General features: G+C 40.4%; 1 protein-coding gene across 1 annotated transcript in view; it reads left to right on the forward strand.

Annotated features, from left to right (window-relative positions):
- Positions 1-725: 725 nt before the first annotated feature.
- The window catches only part of tgfbr3 (transforming growth factor, beta receptor III), a 52736-nt gene continuing 31604 nt past the window's right edge, over positions 726-21857 (forward strand). Inside the window, exons 1-3 of the mRNA XM_089000908.1 lie at positions 726-986; positions 4987-5159; positions 21142-21329. Coding sequence (XP_088857034.1) covers positions 5099-5159; positions 21142-21329 — 249 coding nt within the window. The 5' untranslated portion in view covers positions 726-986; positions 4987-5098. The remainder of the gene's footprint in view (positions 987-4986; positions 5160-21141; positions 21330-21857) is intronic.

A 21857-nucleotide genomic window follows, 5' to 3' on the forward strand; every position in this document is an offset into this window, starting at 1 on the left:
TTTTATATGATTTATTTATCTAGCTAGCTATCTCGCTAGCTAGCTATTTCCTATCTAGCTCTTTGGCCGGCTATCTAGCTGGCTAGCTATTAGCTATAGAGCTATCTAGATGGCTAGCTATTAGCTATAGAGCTATCTAGCTGGCTAGCTATTAGCTATCTGTTGGCTAGCTAGCTAGCTTTCTATCTATTTGAGTTACTTCCGGGTTGAACGCTGGTGCATGTGGCTGCCGCTGTTCACCCACTGAAAAATGTATCCTGTGACTGTAAAGTGACCTTGAGAGTTTTGAAAGGCGCTTTGAAATTAAATTTATTATTATTATTTTATTATTATTATTATTATTATTATTATTATTATTATTATTTATCTCTTGATCTATCTATCTAGCTTGCTTGCTAGTTGGCTAGCTATTGATTAGCTATCTATTAGCTAATTGGCTAGCTTTCTATCTGAGTTACTTACTGGTTGAGTGTACGCTGGCGCGTGTGGCTGCCGCTGCTCACTCACAGAAAAACTTACTCTGGGACTGTAAAGTGACCTTGAGAGTTTTGAAAGGCACTTATAAATTAAATGTATTATTATTATTATTATTATTATTGAGTGGCGTCCACCACACGATCGAAATCATGTTGAAATGTGACGTCACAAGCGACCGCCCACCAGGATGGTGAAAGGGGGGAGTGCCCCCCCCCTGCTCACGCCACGCCCCCTTCAGATAAGCCCATCCGTGTTGCTGGAAAGGCAGCAGAAAAGTGTGGAAAACTCCGCCGTGAAGGAGCACCCTTGAATTTTGTCCCCCACTTCCACGGACCCCCAGAGCCGCGACCCCTTTTTCGCGGAACTCTCTCCCGCAACCCGCTGAAGTCGCTCCGTTGTCGGCCCCAAGTTAAGGACCGTCGTGTCCCGGGGAAGGACCGGGGAATGAGTAGCCCTTGTTTGCCGCCTTCGAAGCACTTTTCCCGGACGTTGGACTTCGTTGACTGGAGGTATGCACGCGCTGATGTTCTGTCAAAATGTCCACCGCCTAGCTTGTTTGTGTGTTTATTCGACCAACATTTGAACACTTTGGCATTAAATGAGGAAGGAACGGAAAAAAAATGTGACGAAATGGCGAAAAACGAGTTTAGTTTTACCCCTGTGTGTGAATTGGCAGTATCTGTGTGTTGCCAACATCTGCATCCATGTTGGTTGAACAATTATGATTCAGAACTAGTCCATTAATAATAATAATAATAATAATAATAATAATAATAATAATAATAATAAATTTCATTAATCAGCGCCTTTCAAAACTCTCAAGGTCACTTTACAGTCACAGGATCAGTTTTTCTGTGGGTGAGCAGCGGCAGACACATACGCCAGCGCTCACTCAACCGGGAATAACTCAAATAGAATGTTAGCTAGCTAGCTAATAGATAACTAATAGATAGCAAATAGATAGCTAGCTAGGTAGCCAGCAACGGTGACCCCGTTGAACCGGGAATAACTCAAATAGATCAAGTTAGCTAGCTAGCTAATAGATGACTCCAAATTATTTTTTTCGGCAACTAATGAAAACAATAATATTTGAAATAATATTGAGCCACAACATAACATTAATAAAAATCAAATAAAGGATATAAACACCCATACTTGTCTGAAAATAACCTAACGTGACTTTAAAGTGTCCTTGAGTGTTTTGAAAGGAGCTTATAAATTAAATGTATTATTTACTAAACACAAACTAAATTAAAAACAAAACAACCAAATGGGGAGAATAGTTGTTTTGATCAAACGTTAGTATTAATTGGCTGTCACTTGATGGATTATATGTCATCAAGTGTGTGTCATGTACCCAAAATGATCATGTGCTCATCACATGCGCATCATGGCCAGTAATTATATTTTTATATTTAATTACATTAGAGAATACATCATGCATTTACAGTGGAAATAAAAAAAGTCTCCAAACTGCTGCTCATTATTTATTTTCGCTCCCTATATGAAGAAAAAAGGAGATAAAGATGAATCATTTCAGTTCCCTCCCACACTCTGAATTTACTTTTATAATGTGGTGACAAAAATGTCAAAAAAAAGTCATCAGGACAAAAAGGTCCAAAGTAACAAACAAAACCTGACAGGGCGAAACGAACAATGACCTGTCACTGAATGGTCGTGCCGGGGAGTCCTTTTTAAGTGCCACCTATTAAAAACAAGCAACACCTGTGCAGCTGCAGGCGGGGTCCGACAGTGCCACCTGTTGTTCGCAAACCGAAACGTGGCAATCGGCCGACTTCCTTGAAGCTTGCGATCGAAAAAAATAATACAGATACCAAGAATCTGGACTTCCCCATTTATGTTTATTTTGGAAATTTCGTTTCCGTTTATGAAATGAGTTGATGATAAAAAAAATGATGAAGGCGGTGTTTGGTGGCTCACAGGGTTGGGGTCAGTGTTGGGGTGGGCGGTGGGTGTCACATGATGTGATTTGAGTGTTGCCCCAACAAAAGCACATGGTGTTGTCGGGGGAGTCCTGCTCACATCCTGAACCCAAAACACGGCTTAATTTCCAAGGAACATTTTGGCAACATGACGCAGTGGGTGAGTGGCTAATCCCGCCGCTTCACAGCAAGATGCTAACCGGTTTAATTCCGCAGAAGAGTTGAGGCAGCCTGGCTAACGAATCGTTGGCATAGCGCCGCCTGGATCGTAAAAACGATGAACGCGATCAGCAAAATAATCAGTTGAATCATAAAACAATATGCATGCTTGTGTGCCGATAAAGCGTTGGCCATATCCTCTGGCATTTTTTCCCTTCCACAAGGGGGCAGTAGTTCCCATTTTTCCATATCCGGGCTTTGTTACAGCTTCAGCGCTATAGAAACCAATATGTATGTATTGCATTGTATTTTGGACAGCCACCCTCATTTCAAGCTCATATAACTCCAGACCCAAATAATTTAGGAATTATTATGTGGGTCTTGCAATTTGAGTGAAAATGACAAAAACCCTGGCACTGGAGTGGACATATTTTTGCACATCGTCTGGCAGTGAATGAGTTAATATTGCTAGCTATCTAGCTAGCTATCTACTTGCTATCTATTTGCTATGTATTGGCTATCTGGCTGGCTGGCTATGTCGCTAGCTATTTATTAGCTATCTAGCTGGCTAGCTATCTCACTGGCTAGCTATTAGCTATCTATTAGCTAGCTAGCTCACTTTTTATCTTTTTGAGTTACTTCCGGGTTGAGTGAACGCTGGCGCGTGTGGCTGCCGCTGCTCACCCACAGAAAACATTAGTTTTGAAAGGCGCTTATAAATGAAATGTATTATTATTATTATTATTATTATTATTATTATTATTATTATTATTATTATTATTATAAAAGGTATCATTTATAAATAAAATAAATGTAAATAAAATTGACAAAAGTGCATCCATTATTTTGGGGAAGTGGGCTTATTTAGTAGAAAATGATGTTTTATGGGGACCTGGGAACGGATTATTCTCATTTTAATGGTTTCCTGTGGGAAATTAATGTTTGGAATACACACTTTTCGCCTTACACACTCTGTCTGGGAACCAATCAAGTTCGTAAGCCAAGGTATCACTGTATTTGAATTAGGAACACCCGTTGCAATTGAAAATGTGCATTATTTCATAATTCCATCCTCATATTTTTGTTGATGAATATCCTCCTGTGCTACTGTTCTTTACTGTTGACCTCCATGCGGGCACTTTGAACTCTGTCTCTCAAAGGTTAACCTCGGCAGCGGACGCGAGGGTCAAGTGGGAACGTAAATTACGAGCAAGGGGGGGGGGGGGCTTGCAAACGTGTAATATTTGTCATGATCCTCCGAAAACGACTTCCCAGGCTTTTGCAGCTGGCGTGCACTGAAAGCCTCTTTTGTCCCAGCCGCGACGTGACTCCATACTTTGATGGACCTCCACACTTGGATGCTTCTCGATGCACTTCAGCGCCCGGGAGATAGTTGCCAACATGCCACCCCCACCCCTGCAGCACGCCCATGTGGCGCCGAAATGTAAAGCAAGTTCGAAAAGACCTAAGAATGATGTTTAAAAAAAAAAAAAATTGGGGTAACAAAACAAATCCCATTGAACGTACAGTAATACCTTGGCTTACAAACTTAATTGGTTGCCAGGCAGAGTGTGTAAGGCGAAAAGTGTGTATCCCAAACATTAATTTCCCATAGGAAACCATCAAAATGAGAATAATCCGTTCCCAGGTCCCCATAAAGCATAATATTCTAATTGTCTAAACCTTAAAACTACACAAAATATACTTTATTTTATGTATAATAAATGTGCTATGGTATTATAATTAAAGAAAGAAACTGCACTGTATAATAAAGTAGTTTTATTGACCTTTGTGATGTTCGTTGATGGCTTGATGGAATGGAGTGGCCGCTTTCATCAGCATTAAACACTTGATGAGGAACGAAACCTTCTTCTTTCACCATCTTGAGGAATGATCCCTTGTAGGTGCTTTCTCTGCGATCATTTTATCTAGTTCCTCATCAATTGTGATCTGTTTAGCTGGCTTGATAGCTTTTTGCATCAGGTGTACAGATGACTCGTTCGGGTTGTTTGTGGGGCCTGATTGATGGGATATTTTAACCTTGCAGTCTACACTCTGCCTTTGAACTATTATAGTTGAAATCTCATTGTCGTCGGCTGCATTCTTGACCAATCACGTGACTGGGGGCGGGGGAATAGAGGACAAAAACAGTCGGCTGCCATTTTCTTCTTGGAGAACGGCTTCACTCTCTGTCTCTGTATGTAACCCCCCCCCCCCCCCACTGCTGCCCCCAATTAACCCCCCCACCCCCCTACTGGATTAATCCCCGGCTCACCAATCTAGCGCTTCCCTCGTCTCCTGCAGGGGGGGGGCCGTGTTAAATCCAAGACCCCCCGCCACCCCGCTCCCCTCGTCCCTCCTTGCTTCCACTTGAGCTCCGCTTGACTTTCTCTTCTTTTGTTTGCAGCGTTGACTTCCTGTAAGCAGGCCTCTTGGGCGAGGGGGAAAGACGGAAAAAGAGGCTTTTCCGTCCACTTCCAAATATTGTCCCCGATATCGGAGGCTGCCATCTTGGAACAATGGCCAGAAGATGCGTTTTTGCCTTATTGCTTCTTACGGCGTGCCGCTTGGCATCTGCAGGTATGTGATTTTTTTTAAAAATGTTTTGGAGTCATTACAATTGTGTGTGTTTTGAGGAGTGGGCGGGGCTTATGAGAGCACGTTGACGCCGCAATAACAAACGTGATAAGCATGCATTCAATACTTCTTTTTTTTTACAATCGTGATTGTGTTAATTTTCACCATTGGTATTTATTTATTTATTTATTTATTTATTTATATGTTCATTTATTTATGTATTTATTATTTGTACATTTATTTATTTATTTATTTATTTATGTGTTCATTTATGTATGTATTTATTATTTGTACATTTATTTATTTGTTTATTTATGTGTACATTTATTTATTTATGTATTGAGTTACATATTAATTTTTGGTACATTTATTATTTTATCTATTTATTTATGTGTTCATTTATTTGTGTATTTATTTATTTGTTTATTTATTTGTGTTCATTTATTTATGCATTTATTATTTGTACATTTATTTATTTATTTATGTATGTGTACATTTATTCATGTGTACATTTATTTATTTATTTATTTATTTATTTATTTATTTATGTGTACATTTATTTATTTATTTATGTGTACATTTATTTATTTATTATGGATTTTTTTATATATTTATGTGTTCATTTATTTATTTATTGCATTATTTTTTATTTATACATGTATTTATTTATTTGTATATTTATTCGTCCATTTCTAAATCCAATTAAGAATGTTTTTTATGTATCCATTTATTTATCAACTTTTTAATTTATTCATTTATGTATATATTTATAATGTCTTTATTTTTTGCATTTACTTTTTTTGCATTTTTTTTTAAATATATTGTTTTATCTAATGAGCTGTTTCATATGTGTGACATATTTTAGTTCCTGACTTGGAAATAATAATAATAATAATACATAACATTTATAAGTGCCTTTCAAAACTCTCAAGGACACTTGACGCAGTCACAGGATATTTCTTCTGCGGGTGAGCAGCGGCAGCCACACGCGCCAGCGTTCACTCAAGAGCGCTCTTTTATTCGTCATCAATTGCTTCAAATTGGCGAGTTGATAAATGAATGGACATTAGTGGCATTTATGAGTGATTTTAATTTCTCGGTCATCAAATTATGATGTCTGAAAAAGAAGAGTAATTATCCATGAAGGAAAGATCTCATTAGGGCTGTTTATTTATGACTCTGTGTGGGTTTGGTGTCATGGAAACTGTTCATGGTTTGGTCGGGGGAAAAAAGTAATAATAATAAAAAATATGAATATACAGTGATAGTACCTCAGTTTACGAACGCTTTAGCTCACAAACTTTTCGCCTTATGAACATTAAATTTGCGAGTGTATCGTCTTGGCTGACTAACTTGTAGTTTTCGGTGGACGAACCACGGTGGCTGGCGGACTAGTTTTCATCACCCCCTTTCTTTGAGTGCATATGTGGTTTGTTATCGAGTGGAATACTTTTGTTATTATGGGACCGAAAAAGACCCCACCACAGGCTCGTGTTAATCCAAAGAAGACAAAAAATTACGGTTGAGAAGAAGAAGGAGAAGAGCATCGAAAAACACAAACGATGTGTGCGTTTGTGTGACTTAGCGTCCCAGTACCAGTCCGCTAAGTCGACCTTTGCTACGTGCGGCTAATGGTGTTTCTGTGTTGTCTAAGCAATGGTCTCCAGCTATAGAAGAGGTGTTGAAAAACGTCTGTTGATTTGAATTCATGAAAAGCAGCTAGCTGGGGACAGTGTGAGTGAGGGTATTATCGACGAGAAAGCACAGCAACTTCACTCGGATATCATCAAGAGGCAACTTCATCAACGACCATCATAAAGGTCAATAAAACAACTTTATTATACTGTACCGTTTATTTCATTAATCATAATACAATAGCACATTTATTACACATAAAATAAGCTATATGTTGTGTAGTTTTAAGGATTATTTAGTAGAAAATTATGTTTTATGGGGACCTGGGAACGGATTATTCTCATTTTTAATGCTTTCTTATGGGAAAGAAATATTTGGCAGACTAACTTTTCGCCTTACACACATTTTCTGGTTCGTAAGCTGAGGTATCGCTATATATATGTATATATATTTTTTTTTTTGGTCAAATAATGTCATACAAACGGATATTGACTGCACAGTGACAAATCTGCAAAGTCATCTGAGGTCTTATTTGATGTGGGTTGTAGCAAACTGTATTTTTAAGCTCGTCCAAATAGTTCAGAACATCCACTACCAACAAAGACTGCGAGCCAATGAGCTTCCTCCGTGCGAGATGTCCATCAAATTAAGTGACGTACCAGTAGAGATAGGAATGTTGTTTTTTTTTTTTGGGGGGGGGAGGGGCTGTACAAAACTCTGACAAGAAAGTAGTAATATCGTAAATTTCAAATGTTTGGATGTGTGAGAAAGTGAAAAGAAGAAAAAAAACAACTATTAGGCTGTTGTTTGCCCCCTGGAATGATGACATCAATCTCCGGGATTTCCCACAGCCCCCCCCCCCCCCCCCCCCCCCCTCGCCACGCCCTTTGTAGATAGCGTATGTGTGAGAGGAGTAAAAGGGGATTTACGTGGAAGAAAGTGCTGATCTGGCGGGTGTTGAGCAGCGACGTCAACCCTCGTCACTTCCAACCTGCCGGGAAGACAAGAGATGGTCAACTGCTGGACAAAAATGAATGGCAAATCTAATAATAATAATAGTAATAATAGTTATACATTTGATTTATAAGCGCCTTTCAAAACTCTCAAGGACATTTTACAGTCACAGGATCATTTTTCTCTGCGGGTGAGCGGCGGCAGCCACACGCGCCAGCGTTCACTCAACCCGGAACCAAATAACAAAAAACAAAAAAACATAAATAAATATATAAATAAGTGAATAGGTGAATAAATGAATAAAAATGAATTAAAAAAATAAGCAATAAGCATAAAGCAAATAAATAAATAAACAAATAAATAAATAAACAGAAATAAATACATGTACAAGTAAATAAGAGAATCAATAAAGTAATGAATAAATAAAACGTTTATAAATAAGTGAGTAAATAAATAATCAAATAAATAAATACATAAACAGATACATAAATAAAAGAATTAATACATAGATAATCAAATAATTGGACAAATAAATAAATAATAAATAAAATATGAAACATGTACATATGTGTGTGTGTGTGTATGTGTATGTGTATATATATATATATATATATATATATATATATATATATATATATATATATATATATATATATATATATATATATATATATATATATATATATATATATTATAAGGCCGGAATGATGAAGTCAGCCAGTGGCTTTTTGAAATACACGCATTGTGACCTTGTCGGGACAAAGAGGAGCTTTTCTTATTCCCTGCTTGAATGAGAAGACTTGTTGCTGCGCGCTGTCCATCTGGCGTCACGTCGACCCGATTACTCCTCGGACCTCACAACATCACTTTTGTTTCTGAAGACGAAAGCTGGGAAGTCGGAATGAAGCCAGTTGAATTCCGACCAATCTGCTTTTGCACCATTTTTATTTTTTTTTTTTTGCAATAGGGATAACTCAGGAATGAATGATGCGCTGGCCCTTTAAATGACAACCGACACCATTTTTTTTTCCGAACTGGCATCAGAAAAACGTTTTATAGCATCTAAAATACCCAAAACCCGCAGGCTGATATTTTTAGTCAAATGCAAAACACAAAAAAAAATGAGAAAGTGTCCCAAAACTGCCACAAAATGAGCTTGAAACTGGGCAGATTCAGGAAGTCCCGCCCCCTTGTTCGTGACGTCACGGCAAGACACTCCTTCACAAACTGCCTTGCTCCAGAATCAAAACAATGGCTTCAGATTCAGAGAAGATGCTTTCTTGTTACTCATCCAGTTATGAATATGATTCATTTAGTTCTGAAAAGGAAAGCATAAATGTTTGCAATCGATGAAAGAAGTCCTTCCGTCTCAATTCGAGCCGTCTGGACTCCAATGTAGCGTCCCAGAAAATGCACAAGATGGATGCACAATCAAACCTCGCGATAAATTTTGGGTATTCTATCAGCCTGCCATGCATGTTTTTGGAATGTGGAAGGAAACCGGAGTACCCGGAGAAAACCCACACAGCCGATGTACTGCAAAGTCGTTCGGCTCATCATAGTGCCACATGTTAGAAGTGTCACAGAACAAAAACATATTTAAGTTGCTGTCAATGAAAATGTTTCTTTATCCGTCGTCTGTACTTATTTGAAGGTGTCGGACATTTTGTTCCTCATCTAAAGAGCCTCGTCAGTGAACTAAAGTTGTGCTGGTAGCTCTAACAAAAACATTTAAGTTGCTGTGGATGAGAAGCTTTCTTCAGCGTTCATTTTGACTTATTTGAAGGTGTCGGACATTTCGTTCCTCATCTAAAGAGCCTCGTAAGCGAACTAAAGTTGTGCTGGTTACTCTGGCCCTATATTCATCCAGAATGGACACAGGTGGTAGCTCTGATTACCTTCTTTTGTTCTGCAGAAGAAGCTAATCTGGTTACTTATTTTGTCAGAACAAAAGAAGTCATCAGAACGAAAGAAGCTAATCTGGTTACTTCGTTTGTTAGAACAAAAGACGCTAATCCGAAGCTAATTCATTTAGCCTTATATATATATATCCCTAATGGACAGAGGTGGCGCTGTCAGACCTCTGCTCTGATAGGTCCCTGCTCTAAGGTTTAGGGGTGCAGTGGACTACTCCCTAAAGCTAATCTGATGACTTCTTTGAAATTGCTGATTAGCAATTTTTTGGCTATTTTTGGCTGATTTTCTTGAACTACTAATGACTAGATTATGTTTGTACAGATGTCAAAGTTTGTTAGGACCAGAATTGGCCTACACTTGTGCGTAAATGGCGCCCAAAATAACATTTTGGTCAGACACTGAGAATTTTGGAGTGTTTTGACAAATAGCAATCTGCTTTCAACGTGGCAACTTGGAACCCATTTGGAGCGTATGCGCCACATCTGCGCAAGCATTTCCCCATCTGCCCGTTACCCGCCTCACGTACCGTTAGCCTTTTCGCTCAGAGGTAAAGCAATCATCCCATCCCATAACTCTCTTTGCGAAGCACCTCTCCGCCACGCCACGCGCTTTCTGCCGATAGATATATTGTGAAACTCTTGGCCAGACTTTGAGCTTCACGGGAAAATGAAGTTGTCGCGGGAAGGGTTGCCAGATATCCAAGCTGCAGCGACTTAGCTCGGATTTGTATCGGAATGTGGCTGAGCGTCTTCTTTGTAACGGATAACAATTTTGTAGCTAGCTTATTCTGTTCTGTTATTAGCGGCTAAGTATGCAATGCTTTCACTGTTTCGGACCCAAAAGTAGAGAAAACGAGGGACAGCGATACCTTGGCTTACAAACTTAATTGGTTCCCAGAGTGTGTAAGGCGAAAAGTGTGGATCCCAAAAATTAATTTCCCATAGGAAACCATGAAAATGAGAATAATCCGTTCCCTGGTCCCCATACAACATAATTTTCTACCTTCTTATTTTCTAAGACATAAAATATATCTTATTTTATGTATAATATATGTGCTATGGTATTATAATTAAAGAAATAAACTGTACTGTATAATAAAGTAGCTTTATTTACCTTTGTGATGGTCGTTGATGGCTTGATGGAATGGAGTGGTCGGTTTCATCAGCATGAAACGCTTGATGAGGAACGTAGCCTTCTTCTTTCACCATCATGAGGGATGATCCCTTCTAGGTGCTTTCTCTGAGATAATTTTATCTAGTTCCTCATCAATTGTGTTCTTTATGGCTGGGTTGCTAGTTTTTTTGCATCAAGTGTACAGATGGCTTGTGCGGGTTGCTTGTGGAGCCTGATTGATGGGATATTTTAACCTTGCAGTCTACACTCTGCCTTTGAACTATCAAAGTTGAAACTCTCTCACTGTCGTCTGCCTGTCTCTTTAATGTTTAAACCACCTCCACTCACTGCTGCGTTCTTGACCAATCACGTGACTTTGACCGAAGACTGGGGGCGGGGAATAGAGGACAAAAACAGTCGGCTGCCATTTTGTTGTTTGAAGAAAGGGCTCGTTCGCGAAGGACACATCACTCATGTGTGTATCCCGAAAAGCAGTTTGTATGCCAAGGTAAAATTTTCATAAATTTAACATTCGTAAACCGAAACGTTCGTTAGCCAAGGGGTTCGTAAACCGAGGTACGTGTCAAACGATACGGTGACAAATATACTTCTGCGCCATGACTTGGGTAGCGGGTTGGATTTCCAATTGAGGCATTTTAACATTCACTGAACTAAAATGAGTTGATCACGCCTTCTGTAGCCATTTTTAATAAGCTCCATCTTGCACAACAAAAGTAAGAACGACAACTTGAAATAATCGACCTTCCCCAAAAAAGAAAATGGCGGTCGCCTGTGTTTTCATGTCATGACTTTGTTCAACATATTTGTACATAAATATGTACAGATACTGTATATACGAATCCAGCTGGAATTCACCGAAATAGAAATGAACACAAAACGATTGGAAGGAATCCACCAAGGCATTCTGCGCTCATGAAAAGTACTTTTGTAATCATTTTAGCAAGAGAAAGCAAACTTTCCAACTCGGATCTGACCTTCAGAAAAGCCAGCCAGCACTTGGCAGTGTGTCATTTCTGAGTAACAATTCTTGGCTCCAAGTAGAAGAAAGAAAAAAAAATCCTCTTTGCGATTTTATCTCCAAATAAAACAACAAGAAAAGTGCCTTGTGGTCTTTTTTTTTTTTTTTTTTTTAACGAGTTCAGTTTTGAATGATATCATCATCACGTGACAATACGAGCACGTGAAACGACAAAGCGCTCACTTATATGAGGGTTGGGGGGGGGGGGGGGGGTAGAACTCTGAAAACGTTAAATTCACTGTTTGAAATAACGTCTGCCCGGAGGCCCGGGGCAGGCAACTTTTCAGAGTTGTCTGCCCTGGTGTCCGCTAACTTTTTGTCATGAGTTTCAGACACTGGTTAAATGACAGATTTATTCACCAAAAATCCAAGATAGCAGCAACAAGTCAACAATAGCATACCTGCTAACTTTTAAAACCAGGAAAGCCTAGTCATAGCCGCACAGCCCCGGTCGGTCCACGGGTTCAGGGGGTCAGAAGCCCAAAAACAATTAACATTAAAGCTACTTGAAATGAGGCTAAAAAAACACCAGACAAATGTTGATCAATGTCAAAGATATACTTGTGAAAAAAATATCTACATTTACTATTTTGATGATTCTTGACTTTTTTTATTATAAATATCGATATTCAAGGGAGTCCGAAAAAATATCGATATATCCGACCCTGTTTGCATGTAATTTTCTCCGTGCGTGCATAGAAATAGTATCGATATAACCGGGACTATCGATATATCCAATATCGATATAACGAGACTTTACTGTATTTCATTCATAAATCGTAACCCGGAATGGGATCATTAAAATCGGACTCGTTACGGCAAAACCGGAGTAGTTGGTAGGTATGCAATAGAGCCATCTATGCTACATACTGTTAGCGCTCTTTCTTTCTATTACAAGCATTTAAAAAAAAGCTTTATTTAAAAGGGACAGACCAAACATTTAACAACCCCCCCAAAAAATACAGATTAAAAACAAATATATATATATATATATCCGTTTATATTCCGTTCCGACTAAGTGGTCGTAAGTCGAAATGATCGTAAGTCCAAAAGAACAGTAATTTCATCTGTGCTGTATGTCATGCATATTAGCATATTTGACAATAAAGCTGATTTTGAGTTCCGTTCCGACCAATCGATCGTAAGTCAAAATGGTCGTAAGTTGAAATTCATTCAAAACGTTGAATAAAGACTCAGAGACTAAATGACACGCAAACGTCCCACCTCTCTGGTGCCATCACACGGTCGATTGCTGTGCGGGAGTGAGATGCTGGCTGGCTGGCCAAAATTGTCTTATATAAATGTCTTTTTTAGTTTAGCTAAAAGCTTAGCTAGCTAAGCTCACTGATAACCAGAATAGAAATGGACAACTGCATCTTTTCAAATGCTCTGTCGCAGCCAGTTAGCTTAGTTAGTTTAGCGAGATGAGTAACGGGTGTGAGACCTCACAGATAGTATTAGCTTATGTTTTCAACAGATAACATTATAAGGTTGTTCTTGAGCAGTGTTTTATTTTCCCAATTGTTTAAATATAATTATTTTATGAATACAGCTAACATCCGACTTACGACCAGCTCGACTTACAACCACCCATACTTACGACTAACCTCCAGACCCTATTTTTAAAAAAATAATCCTACGCCTGGCACCGCAACGCGCTAGCAGGCCGGCAACGCGTATGACAATTTTGGCCAGCCAGCCAGCATCTCACTCTCGCACAGCAATCGACTGTGCGATGGCACCAGAGTGGGGAGAATTTGCGAATCATTTATCCTCTGTCTGTATTCAAAATTTTGAATGGATTTCAACTTACGACCATTTTGACTTACGACCGTTTGGTCGGAATGGAACTCAAAGTCAGCTTTATTGTCAAATATGCTAATATGCATGCTAATACAGCACAGATTAAATGACTGTCCTCTCGCACCCAGCGTGAAAGGCACTTATAATGACTTCACAAACATAATAAACACGTAACACATAAGTCGGATGTTACCTGTATTACAATAAACCAACAAAAATGGAATTTGTGTGGGCTACTTTTTTCTGAGGAGCAGAAAATTCAAGTTGGCATTTCAGATGTATCGTAAAAAAGTTTTCAAATTAAATACAAGGTCCCCCTTTATAGCATTTTTTTTTTTAAGTTTTATTCTTTGCGATGTTGAGAAACACAATGGAAAGCTCACAATCGCCAACAGCTGTCTTCCATTAGCGACTCTGACTTCACTTATATGTACGGCCCGCTTACTGGAACCACAGGCGGAGCGATCGAGCGAGAGTGAGAGTGAGGGAGGGCGGGGGGTGTAAGTCACTGGAAGTCCATGCATTTGCGTAAGCAAGTTCTTAAAGAGGAAAGCCAGCGAGATACGAGGGTGACAACCGGGAACAAGATAGCAGCCGTTCTGTTGATGTGCGACGGGAAAAGCATAGTGGCCACGTCTCTTGATTTGTGACGCAGATTCGCTAGCTTATATGACGGAAATAAAGACAGCAGCAAGAAATCAGCCAGCGAGTCTTGAAATGAGTCCACAATACAGTCAGTCAGGCAGTCAGACACGTCCATGCTTGCCGCGTGCATCTCATCTTACTAACTCATTTACTGTTAGCCGTTTTTAGCATTGTGTTCCGTAGAGTAGGAGTACCGAACAGTCACTATTTTTGCTTTTGAGGCACTTCAAATGATAAAAGAACCAAATGCAGTGATACCGTGGCTTAAAAACTCCCAGACGGAGTGTGTAAGGCAAAAAGTGTGTATCCCAAAAATTAATTTCACATAGGAAACCATTAAAATGAGAATAATCCGTTCCAAGGTCCTCATAAAACATAATTTTCTACTTTCTAAGTGTTAAAACTACACAAAATAGACCTTATTTTATGTATAATAAATGTGCTATGGTATTATAATTAAATAAATAAACTGTACTGTATAATAAAGTCGTTTTATTGACCTTTGTGATGGTCGTTGATGGCTTGATGGAATGGAGTGGCCGGTTTCATCTGAATTAAACACTTGATGAGGGGCTACGTTCCTTGTAGGTGCTTTCTCTGCGACAATTTTACCTTTTTCCTCATCAATTGTGTTCTGTTTAGCTGGGTTGATAGCTTTTTGCATCAAGTTTACAGATGGCTTTTGCGGGTTACTTTTGGAGCCTGATTGATGGGGATTTTATCCTTGCAGTCCGCACTCTGCCCTTGAACTATGTTTGAACAACTTGTGCATTTTCTGGGCGCGACATCGGAGTCCAGACGCCTCAAAATGAGACGGAAGGACTTCTTTAATCGATTGCAAACATTTATGCTTTCCTCTTCAGAACTATATGAATCATATTCATAACTGGATGAGTAACAAGAAAGCATCTTCTCCGAATCTGAAGCCATTGTTTTGATTCTGGAGCAAGGGAAGACGTCCCGGTGTGACATCATGAACAAGGGGGCGGGACCTTCTGAAACTGAAACTTTCTGAGGTCATTTTGAAGTAGTTTTGGGACACTTGAAGTCATTTTTATTGGTGTTTTGCATTTGACTAAAAATATCAGCCTGCGTGGTTGTCCTTTAAGAATTCAGAAGACATGGGAATGTGCCGCATCTGTATGGCTTTTACCGACAAACAAAATCCAAGTTGAGCCTTGGCCTTGTTTCTGATTGCAGCGACTTATGGTCCACATGGTGAACGTGTGCTACTTCTCTTTTCTTTTTTTCTGATATTTTTTTATTTTCTTTCCTCGCTCTCTTTGCCAAAACCGCCATTGGTTGTCGAGGCTCAGGACCGCCGCGGGGCTTCGGATTGCGCAAGCGCTGTAACCGGAGAGTTGCGGCGTAGGCGGGAGGAGGAGTCGGAGGGGTGTGGGGGGATGTGGGATGGGTCAACGCACTCAAACGGACGACGGCGGCGGTGGCGGTGGGGATTCTTCCAGCAGATGTTGAAGCATCGCTTGGTGCACCGCTTGAGCTGTTTACATAACCACGGTCATGCCGGGCCTTTATCTTGGCAGGAAACTTGCCCCCACCATGCTGCCTTGTGTCACATAACACTTTCGACTCATTGGCCGATTGTTTCTCGTCATTGCGTTTATTTCTCTTGTGCAAAGTGGCTCGTGATACATTGGGAAAAAGGACAAGATCTCATTCATAATAACAGTGTTTGAAATCACGTCTGCCCGGAGGCCCGTGGTGTGCAACTTTTACGTCCAACTTTCAAAACGTCTAGGCCCGGGTGGCCGACAACTTTTTTCAAATCAAACGTTTGTTTTATTCAAGAAAGCAAAAGCTACAAGCAAACGGCTGCAAGCCACGTGGACTCCTCTTTCTAAGCACCTTTCAAAACTTTCAAGTACACTTTTACAGTCACGGTAATAGTCCGCCTGCTTTGGGCTTCGGACTATTACCGTGACTGTAAAGTGTACTTGATAGTTTTGAAAGGTGCTTTAAAAAAAGGAGTTCACATGGCTTTTAGCAGACAACGCAACGCAAACATTGCATTGTGTACCATGACGACAAACGCGTCTTATTGTGTTTCAAGTTGTGAAAAATGGGGCGGGCAACTTTATGGCCGGGCAGGCAACTTTTCAGAGTTGTCTGCCCTGGTGTCCACTAACTTTTTGTCATGAGTTTCAGACACTGATGATAATAATAATAAGAAGAATAAGACATTTCATTTATAAGCGCATTTCAAATCTCTCAAGGTCACTTCACAGTCACAGGATAAGTTTTTCTGTGGGTGAGCAGCGGCAGCCACACACGCCAGCGTAGAGGTTCCGGGTTCGCTCAGGAGTGAGTGCCCTCCCGCATGACTAACTTCATCCCGTCCTGGCTTCCGTTTGTCGTGTCTGCAGTTTTGTTTTACGGCAGATAAATCTTCTAGGTGACACGAACCTCCTCCATAAAGAGCTTTTGCTAGCTTCCTGGAGTAGCACCTTGGGGGGACCGGGGGGCTAGCGAGGTTTCCTGCCAATTGTGTGCTGGTTAAGGGGAAAAAAGGGAGTTAAAAATACAGATTTTATTAAAATAACCTCCCTGTGGCAAGAAAGTTGGTAGATGCTTCATTTTTGCGTGGGAACGGTGCCCCCCGGTGCAAAAAAAAGAGGCTAAAGGATCAGTTTAATCCTGAGGGAAGGCGAGGGAGGAGATCTATTGAAGTTAGCAAATAAAAACGCATTTTCAATGTAATCAAAGTGGCATTATTAAGGATTTGCCCGTTGGAATTGCGCTTTTGGGCCTTAACGTCCACTAGTAGGAGACTTAAAGGACAACCGACACCATTTTTTTTTTTTTGTTTCCTAACTGACATCAGAAAAACGTTTTATAGCATCTAAAATAGCCAAAACACGCAGGATATTTTAGTGAAATGCAAAACACCAATAAAAATGACTTCAAGTGCCCCAAAACTACTTCAAAATGACCCCGGAAATGGCGAGTTTTAGAAGGTCCCGCCCCCTTGTTCGTGACATCACGCCAAGACGTCTTGCCTTGCTCGAGAATCAAAACAATGGCTTCAGATTTGAAGAAGATGCTTTCTTGTCACTCATCCAGTATATGAATATGATTCAAATAGTTCTGAAGAGGAAAGCATAAATGTTTGCAATCGATTCAAGAAGTCCTCCCATATCAATTCGAGCCGTCAATGACAGCAATGTAGCGTCCCAGAAAATGCACAAGATGGCACCCAAGCTCCGTTGGAAATGCGCTGATTTGTCTGCTGGGAATTTGTGTCAACTAGTATCAAATAGTAGTCTTGGTGCAACACACAACGATTTACCATGGCGTTATTTATGTGTTTTCCTTCTAATTTTGCGATCAAGTGTCGGTTGTCCTTTGAACGTTGTTTTCATTGAGTAAAAAAAAAAATAAGCCATATAGTTATACTCCTTCTGATATTAATAAAGTGAAAGTATGTAAGACGGATACGAAAAGGAATGATGGAATTTAAAATATATATTTTTGCTTGTAAATTCCAATCTCACCTATCTCGCTAGCTACCAAGCTATGTATTTGCTATCTATTTGTTATTTTTCAAGCTATCTATTAGCTGTCTAGCTTGCTGGCTATCTGGCTAGCTATCTAGCTAGTTATCTATTAGCTCTCTAGCTAGCTATTTGGATAGCTATCTAATAGCTATCTAATGTCTATCTAATAGCTATCTACTAGCTGTATAGCTGGCTGGCTATCTATCTAGCTATCTATTAGCTATCTAGCGAGCTGCTATTAGCTCTCTATTAGCTAGCTAGCTTTCTATCTATTTGAGTTACTTCCGGGTTGAGTGAACGCTGGCGCGTGTGGCTGCCACTGCTCACCCACAGAAAAACTTATCCTGTGACTGTAAAGTGACCTTGAGAGTTTTGAAAGGCGCTTATAAATGACGTTTGTTAGGATTATTATAATACACTGGTTTTATTGCTTTGGTATACCAAGAGTACTCCAATGCTAGTAGTACTATGCTACTTCCGACCAGCTCGACTTCCGACCAGCTCGACTTCCGACCACCCGTACTTACAACCATGACCTCCAGACCCTATTTTTTAAAATTGTAATTCGACGCCTGCCACCATATGACAATTTTGGCCAGCCAGCCAGCATGTCACACGCTCGCACAGCAATCGACCGTGTGATGCCACCAGAGGGGGGGAGTGTGCGTGTCATTTAGCCTCCGTGTCTCTATTCAACATTTTGAATGGATTTCAACTTACAACCATTTCGACTTACGTCCGTTTGGTTGGAACAGAACTCGGTTGTAAATCGGATGTTAACTGTAGATTGTACCAACTGTTTGTGCTACTTTGCTAACCCTACTGCTCTTGTATTGTGACAGGGTTGCCATGCCACGCTTTCGCTATGTTAATACAATGTAGCCATTCCTACAAAGTCAATATTCAAGCGCTACGCTACACTTCACGCAACACAATCAGGGCACCGAGTTCAAGGCAAGTTTCTGCGTGCAAGAGTGGGAGTGGGGATTTTAGCGCTTGCGTGCGTGCACGTGTGTGTGTGTGTTTGTTTGTTTAACTTGGGAAATGGCTTTGTGGGAATATCTGACTCGTTCCAAACTGGCACACAGCGGCTGACATCACTTCCTGTTTCCAAATCTTGGCCGGGCGCAACCCTGTCGGAAGTAGCGGGAGTCACTTTCTTCTTATTTTCTGACAGATAGTCAGATAATAATAATACATTTCATTTATAAGCACCTTTCTAAACTCTCAAGGACACTTTACAGTCACAGGATATTTTTATTCTGCGGGTGAGCAGCGGCAGCCATATGCGCCAGCGTTCGCTCAACCCGGAAGTAACTCAAATAGATAGAAAGCTAGCTAGCTAAGAAATAGCCAATAGATAGCTAAGAGATAGGCAGCTAGATAGCTAGCTAGCTAGCCAGCCAGATAGCTAATAGATAGCAAAAAGATGCTTACTATTAACACGGCTTTAAAACTATTCAGCTTGGTCCATGGACTCGGAGGACAAAAGTCGTAGAAAAATTTTGCGGGTGAGACTTTTACTCGGACTCTGGAGTTTTTCGAAGAAGTACAGATGACGGCTGAAGAAACCTTTTCATCGATGGACCACTCCTGTACGACTGAGAGCTTACACAGACGTACTCTGGAGTTGTTCTACTAGCGCACTTCATGCTATGGTCCTTGTACTGTTAGACCAAAAGTGTCATTCAAGATGTAAAAAATGTCCTCAGCGCCTTTCAAAACTCTCAAGGCCACTTTACAGTCACAGGTTTTTGCGGGGTAGCCACATGCGCCAGCGGCCACTCAACCCAGAAGTAACTCAAATAGATAGAAAGCGAGCTAGCTAATAGATAGTCAGATAAATATCAGTACACCCGAAAAACAAGCTTGCACGACGAATGTGCGACCATTCTAAACCTCCCACGATGCTATTATGGCTATGCTACTCCTCTGCTGTTTTGATGAAAGACAACTTTATCGGCGGGCGGGCAGGCAACTTTTCAGAGTTTTCTGCCCTGGTGTTCGCTAACTTTTTGTCATGAGTTTCAGACACTGGTCTCTAGCTACCTGTCCGCAACGTGTTTGCCATATATCAACCTGAATTTTTAAAAATAAGAGGCTTTAATCTCATTTCAACTGCTTTTATTCATATTTGAACACGATTCAGTGCTTTCCTAATGTAAAAAAATAAAAGAAACCATGGAATATGCTCAATTAGCATTAGCTGCTCAATTAGCATTGCCTTGACTTTGACACAAATATACTCGACCGGGCATTGAAGTCATCTCTAGGCCTTCAAGATGGAGACTTTTTGACTGATTTGACATCATAATGGATGGCACGGAAAGACAAAACAAAACCGAGGAGGATGAGGAACGGTTCAAAAAAATAAAAAATAAATAAAAGAATACAGTGAGGACACTGAAGCTCACTCTGGATAAGTTGAACATTGAAACGGAGCCTCCAAATCATTTCCAAATGTTGCAACCACGGCGTGTTTTTGGTAAGGCGAGGAGGGGCCTCAGTGGGCGTCTTGGAGGAGTGCAGATGGAGGAATCATTTTCACGTTGCAAGTTTTTTTGGGGGGGTTTGTTTTGCTAGTATCATATCTGTCAACCGGCCGTATTGTGCCGTATTCTGTCTGATTTTTGCACATTTTTAGATGTGTACGGCATACAAGGCGCGTAACAACCATGTCACGTTTTAATCAATGGCAGTTCAAAGGACGGCCCGGCACGACCATTCAATATCGGCATCATTGTTTGTTTCACCCTGTCAGGTTTGTTTCATTTAGTCATGTTTTACTCGTGGTTTAGTTTACTACTTTGGACCTTTTTTATTTTAGATGACTTTATTTTATTTTCGTTTGAGATTTTGTTCCGGCTGATTTTATTGAATACAATTTGTAAAATATACCTTGCTCCTCCCCCCTTACCTAATTTTTTTTTTTTTTTTTTGGGGGGGGGGGGGTCCACAACCCCTCAACCCCTTTTTCAGGATTGATATGATTCTGATTAGTGATCAATTGGGCCCATGAGAGCAATATTTGATGTCAATATTTAGCTGTCTAACTAGCCAGCTAGCTAGTTACGAGTCACCAACTCAAAAACAAGACTTCCGGAATATTCAGCACGAGTCTTAAAACGTAAAATATAACTATATGCGGTGGAATCTCATTAAAATACGCTCAGTAGAAGTCGTTTGAAGCCATTTTACAAATTATGGACACAACTTGTCCGGAGACGTCGGTTGTCCTTTAAATAGCCGTCACACTGGGTGAAGTTATATTGTTTGAAGTAGAAAATATGAGTGCCTTATTTACTTTTTTTTCCTCGCATCCATCCCGCTGTAAACGTATATTTTTTTTTCCTTACCGTGGCAGGGCCGTTTCGCAGCCCGTGTGAGTTGCTGCCAGTGGGCATGAGCCACCCCGTTCAAGCCATGAGCAAGAGCTTCACAGCCCTATCAGGCTGCGCCAGTCGAGGCACCAGCGGCCTCCCCCAGGAAGTTCACGTCATCAATTTGAGAGGCGCCGCACCCGCCCTCAGACCCGGCAGCGCCCCTGCAGAGGTCAGCAAATAACGTCATTTTTGTATCTGTGTTAGTTTTGTCACACTTATCTGTCGGTCGCCTTAAAATTGTCACGGTTTGCGAGGTGGTGATGGTTGTGGATCCCAAATAAGCAGGTAGGAGGGAGCAGCAGGTTGTATTTGACAAATTGTATTCAAATAAAGTCAGCAGGAAAAAAAATGTAAAACGTCAAAGTCATCCGAACAGAAAAGTACAAAGTATCAAAGAAAACAATGAGTAGAAATCTGCCAAGATGAAACAAAACCTGACACAGTGAAGCAAACTTATACAATAACCCGACACGGAATGGTCGTGCCGGGAGTCCTTTTAACTGCCACTGAACGACCAACACCTGTGCAGGTGTAGGGGGGGCTGACAGCGCCACCCGTTGGTCGGCAACCAGATCGTGGCAAAAATATTGTTTGGTTGTTCGTCAAAAGGCCATCGTAGCATGCTAATGTCAAATAATTCTCCAATTTTCTGCTTCAAAATTTCACCAAATAGTTTAGGTTGCTATTGCGGTTAGCA

Source organism: Hippocampus bargibanti, linkage group LG07 (assembly GCF_051943395.1).
Source record: "Hippocampus bargibanti isolate YZ-2025 linkage group LG07, ASM5194339v1, whole genome shotgun sequence".
Classification (NCBI taxonomy): Eukaryota; Metazoa; Chordata; class Actinopteri; order Syngnathiformes; family Syngnathidae; genus Hippocampus; species Hippocampus bargibanti.